At 41.4% G+C, this 5,231-nt stretch overlaps 1 protein-coding gene across 1 annotated transcript; it reads left to right on the forward strand.

Moving 5' to 3' along the window:
* The first annotated feature begins 378 nt into the window (after positions 1-378).
* Positions 379-4,747, forward strand: SPARC (secreted protein, acidic, cysteine-rich). Its single transcript, XM_066294710.1, has 8 exons — positions 379-538; positions 2,885-2,989; positions 3,055-3,190; positions 3,241-3,356; positions 3,405-3,551; positions 3,913-4,115; positions 4,179-4,326; positions 4,394-4,747. The coding sequence occupies exons 2-8, from the start codon at positions 2,912-2,914 to the stop codon at positions 4,445-4,447; spliced, it is 882 nt and encodes a 293-aa protein (XP_066150807.1). The 5' UTR covers positions 379-538; positions 2,885-2,911; the 3' UTR covers positions 4,448-4,747.
* The last annotated feature ends 484 nt before the right edge of the window (positions 4,748-5,231 follow it).

Here is a 5,231-nt window from a genome sequence, read left to right on the forward strand (position 1 = left end):
CGTTATTGTTATTTCCACATGCAGCTATTGTTACTTCAATTAACTTTCAAACGTAATTTATGGGTCGGCGTTCCATTTTTTGGGCCATGTGCGGTTTCGACTGGAAGAAACCAGGAGCGGGGGCAGGGAAGCCTGTCAGACTAGGTTCAGCTTAATGTGTTTATATAAGAATATGATGCCAATGGTTACGAGGTCAGGATTCGTATGCTGCGTTGCCGCGCTTAACGGGAAAGCGAGGAAGTTGCAGAAAATTTCCGGGCCTCGTGCAACGGTATCATAATGCACTGCTAATAACCGCGATCCAAATTGAAAAGGAACAGAATCTTTTGTTTTTCTTCGGGGTTGTTGCCGAAAACTGCAACAACCGAAGATGTGGCAGCCTCGCCTTAAAACAACGGCTTAAGTTATGTGATGGTTACAGTTCAGCGTGCGTGCAGTCGGTACTATTAACTTCGGTACCATCGCTTCGTCAGCAACAGAAGCGCAATTGAATGGTTGCGCAAACAGAGTAGTGAAGTACCATCAGCACAAGTTAAGCGTAAGTAACATCAAAACATTATTCGGCTCATTGCTATTCCGGCCATTCGTGCAGCTTTAAAAATCGATGATTTTTTGCTTCTGTGGAAAATTGAAAATTTAAAAATCTTGCACTTTTTGCCTTTGAACACACACAAAAGTGCAGTTAACCAGGGAAAGACGCAGACGAGAATGTGCACAATGCCATTTTGGCTTCGCATGGAAATATATTTTTTTATATATCCAGATTCGAGCCGTACTTTGCTTTATTGAAATAGCACATTTTTTTTCGGAAGATCTTGGGAGAGTTTCCAGGGCTTTGCTTAATCCTCTAGCGTTAGCAGGGAGAATATCCCATTTCGGCATGTTTCCACAACTTTCGGGTTCCTTCTGTATCATTGTTTGTGGCACCACGACCGAGAAAGTGAGGATTCCTGTTCGGTTAAACTTTTCTAGTTAACGTTGTTTATCCTGCGAATGTTGAGATGTTTTCGCAGCCATGAGCCAATTTCTGGGAATAGCAGGAAGTTGCTCAAGGTCGATTTGAGCCTTTTCTAGCCAAATGCAGAAAATCAAAGACACGATTCACGCCCTGCAATATCGTTCAGCTTCCTTGCCATTTAATTTTAATTTATTTTCTTATATTTTACAGTTTTTTTTTAAATTTATTTTTACATTTATTTTTCTCTTCGCACTTATGTTATTTTTTATATTTTACTACAAACTATTCCCTTAAAATGATTCAACGAAACGATGAACCAAATGTCACAAATTAGGTCAAACTCCACGCTGCACACTGATGATATGAAACCAATTTGTCGTCCTTTTTTCGATTTAGATCATTCGTATGCTGATTAGATCGTTTTCACAACGCACATATGCTGTCTTAATGAAGCTCAAGTAATCGAGGCGAATGGTCAATCTATTTTACCCTGGATATTCTATTAACGGAGATGATATAAACAAGAGAAGCATAAACTTCCTTTGACCTTAATGACCCAATGGATTTAGTAACTCTGAGTCGATACCAAAATAAATAAATAAATGAAAGTTGCGATTGAACTGTTCCTTACGGGGCACATTGTTGTGGATCATCACGCATGAGGTCTTACGTCCTTGCAATTTCTAGAACTGTTATTGGTACGCGGAGGTTGGCTTAAGGGTTATCAGGGGGTCAACTAAATGGGATATTTGTTCAAATAATTTTGGATTTGAATTTGAAACGCAGTTGTCGTGTGGGTACTCCACAACTTCTGTAATGGATCTGCCTCAGGAACATCTGTTCCCGAGGGGGGTGAGCCCGTGGAACCACTTTGCATGGAGCGATTGCAGACTAAAAAACCTATGGGTTCTCTAAGAGCTCATGGGGCCAGTACTCATAATCTCTTGATCAAGTTTTACTGACTCGTTAGGTTTCGGCCCTGGATAACAGACTCAAGCGGTACCACCGCCGTGGATCTGCTGCGATTTTTTTTCGGAAAAATTCGCTATCTTTTTCATCCGTAGTTCACCATTTTGAATATCTAAAGGGCGATCGGCGGCGTTCCCTATGGCCTGCCTTGAAGTTCATATTACTGAAATCCAGCCTTCCGGGTGTATCATTTAAAGAATTTGTGATGTTCATGGGTGGAACATAGGGGCACGTTACACACTAATCTGCGCTTCTTATCTATCAGTCTTCAGCGAAATGACATTGCACGGTTTATCCTACATACAGAATCGTGCCTTCCGCAGGAAGCTTCATGAGATTAGATAAGACGCGGTGACAAAACTGATGCTCGGTAAAATCACTGATCTCACATTATTTTCATTCCAGTTTTGAATGAAGTAATAAGCTAAATAAAAATGACCCCGTTTTAGCCGATAATGCCGACGGTGTTCTTGCGGCCGAAACTTATTTTGGAAATCGTTGTTATTACATGTAATAGCGGTCGTATTAGAGGAGAGTACTGAGACCACGAACTTTTCTGGTCAGCGGTTTTTCTTGGGCGCTAAGTGGCGCTAATTCAGAATTACGCCCAGGGCGCCCCACTTGCTAACGCCGGTCCTTTTTTCACTCTGATGCAAAGAAACAAAAGCTGCGAATTCGATTAATATTCTGAAAATTGCGTAGGCTCGCGTAGTCTTACAGGCGTTTTCAGGATGATGTCATGAATAATAAAAATGCCCGGTAACACGAGACATATGGTCGTTTCAATTCGCTTTACCATAAAACAGCTTAAAATAGATCCTTGTTAATCCTGCACAATTGAAAGTTAAATGTCTCGAAATCTGAGTAAAACGCTTTTGAAGTAAAACTATTAGAATCAATTCAAGTACAATAGAATTTGCCAATCTCAGCTAAAAGGCAATTTTGTTTGGATCATAGATAAGGCTCTTTGCTTATCCAAGCACTATGAAGTTCCTGGTAGTAGTCACCCTCCTGGTCTTGGCCGCTTTGTTTACTGACGTTCTTGCATCGGACGGTAAACCCGTGAGTACATAATTCTTCTAGGTAACGAAGGACCTAATAGCATAAAAGCTTTTCTGATGAGATAGAGGAAGCACAAGAAGTACAGAAGACCGCGCCCGACCGAAAACTCCGCCGAAATCAACGATGAACAGAAACCTAAAGATAGCTTACCTCCCATGGCTGCCGGGGTTGATATCATTGACAACCGTGTGCCCATTACTGGTAAGGGTAGATTTTTCAACAGTGATCTTTCATACAAAAGTTGTTTAAAGATCCATGCTTGGAGGTGCGGTGCGCTGCAGGATTGGTTTGCGAACTGGACAAAGAAGGAGAACCACAATGCGTTTGCATTGAAACTTGCCCAGAAGAAGTCGAATCCAGGCGCAAAGTGAGAGATTAGTCCAAAGTTGCTTTCAGGTAATAAGTAAGCATTTAGGTGTGCTCCAATATGAACGAAACCTGGCCATCTGATTGTTCGGTGTATCAGCAAAGGTGCTGGTGTCGTGGAGGTGACGCAAGGTGCCAAGGGGAGAAATACCAACATCTTCACATTGAGTATTACGGAACATGTCGGGAAATGCCAGTGAGTATGTTGGTTCTTGCTATTGTGGCGAACAGCACTGTGTGTAGAGATATTTCAATATCTCAAATGTAGCTTTTTAAACGACAAAAGAACTACTTGGATCTCAGGGATGTCGTGGCGATTAAATGGTGGATTTGCGGGAGTTTTTAAGAAATACCAGTGAGAAGCGCTCATTTGGGGGGGCAATAATTAAAAATTTTGTTCAGAGCGCCAAGTTCTTCAAAATTAACTGTATCAGTAAATATGAGAAAATGACACGTCCTTTCTTGATACTGTGGCGAATGATAACTCTATACTATATGAATGTTTCAATAAATTAAAATGTAACTGTTGAACAACATAACTATCACATATATCTTAGGAATGTACTGATAACGAAATGGCAGATTTCCCGAGACGTATGCGCGATTGGTTGTTTAATGTGATGCGTGATTTGGCCGATCGTCGGGAACTCACTCCTCACTACCTTAAAATGGAGAAGGAAGCCGAATCCAATATGACCAGAAGATGGACCAACGCTGCCCTTTGGAAATTTTGCGACCTCGATGGGCACCCTCCAGACAGGTGAGCAGACGCTTGACCGTGGAAATCACTTCATTTTCATGCATCTCTATGCGGACGTTTTAGGTACATCTCTCGTCACGAACTCTTCCCCATTCGCGCCCCTTTAATGGCTCTAGAACACTGTATCGCTCCCTTCCTCAACTCCTGCGACTCTGACGATGACCACAGAATCACCATCAAAGAGTGGGCGAAGTGCTTGGAATTGGAGGAGGTATGTTTGAGTTATTCCTTTAACCATGTGGTTCTTGGATAATGACATCTATGTCTTTAAAATTTAGGACGATATCGAAGATAAATGCGATCTTCTGGCCAGCCAAGAGTCCAGCGAGTGACGTGCTATATGAGTCTAAAACTTACGTTTAAGGTAGTTTTTAATAATATTTGAGTGCGGAATAACATGGTGCTACTAATGTTAAATTGCGGCAAGCAGGATCGGACCTGTAGCTCACTTTTGACGTTCTTATGTACGATACCTACTTAATTTTATATTTTTTGTAAATTTTTAAATTCTTAGATACACACTGCCCTGTATATTTTAAGTTGCTGTACAGACATTGTATTTAAAATATAGACGATATGGATGTATTTACAGAGCTCTCCGTGCGCTGTTTAATATACTTAATTGACTTTGAGGCTTTCGAGTTTTTTTTTCAAAGCCGGCCTACGATGTCTGGCGCCCTTGGTGAAATTTTAAATCGTCGCGCCCCTTCCTGGTCTGCCAACGTGGGCCGTTGTGCAATTTCCAGACCCCCACCCCACCCCGGCACCCCCGTAAACCGGTATAGGATTCTTTCATACCCTCCAAAGCTTAAGGACGCCCGCATTGCGAATACATTAACACAATTAATTGTTTAAAGACAATAGAGCCAGTAGGAATTAAGACCACCAACTTCATAAGGGAATTTTATTACTCATCTCTAAAGGTCAATGTTAATAATTGCCCGCAATAGGTCGCCCACGCAACAAGCCTGAGTATTATTAATTTATATATCATGATTTTTCTGATAACCATGACTAACTAAGAGCAATTTCTTGTGGGCAAGGGCTCGTGTTTCGACCTTATAAATAACCCAATTCCTTTAAATCAAATTTAGTATTACTACGTAGCCTGGAACG

Source organism: Euwallacea fornicatus, chromosome 21 (genome assembly GCF_040115645.1).
Source record: "Euwallacea fornicatus isolate EFF26 chromosome 21, ASM4011564v1, whole genome shotgun sequence".
Taxonomy (NCBI): domain Eukaryota; kingdom Metazoa; phylum Arthropoda; class Insecta; order Coleoptera; family Curculionidae; genus Euwallacea; species Euwallacea fornicatus.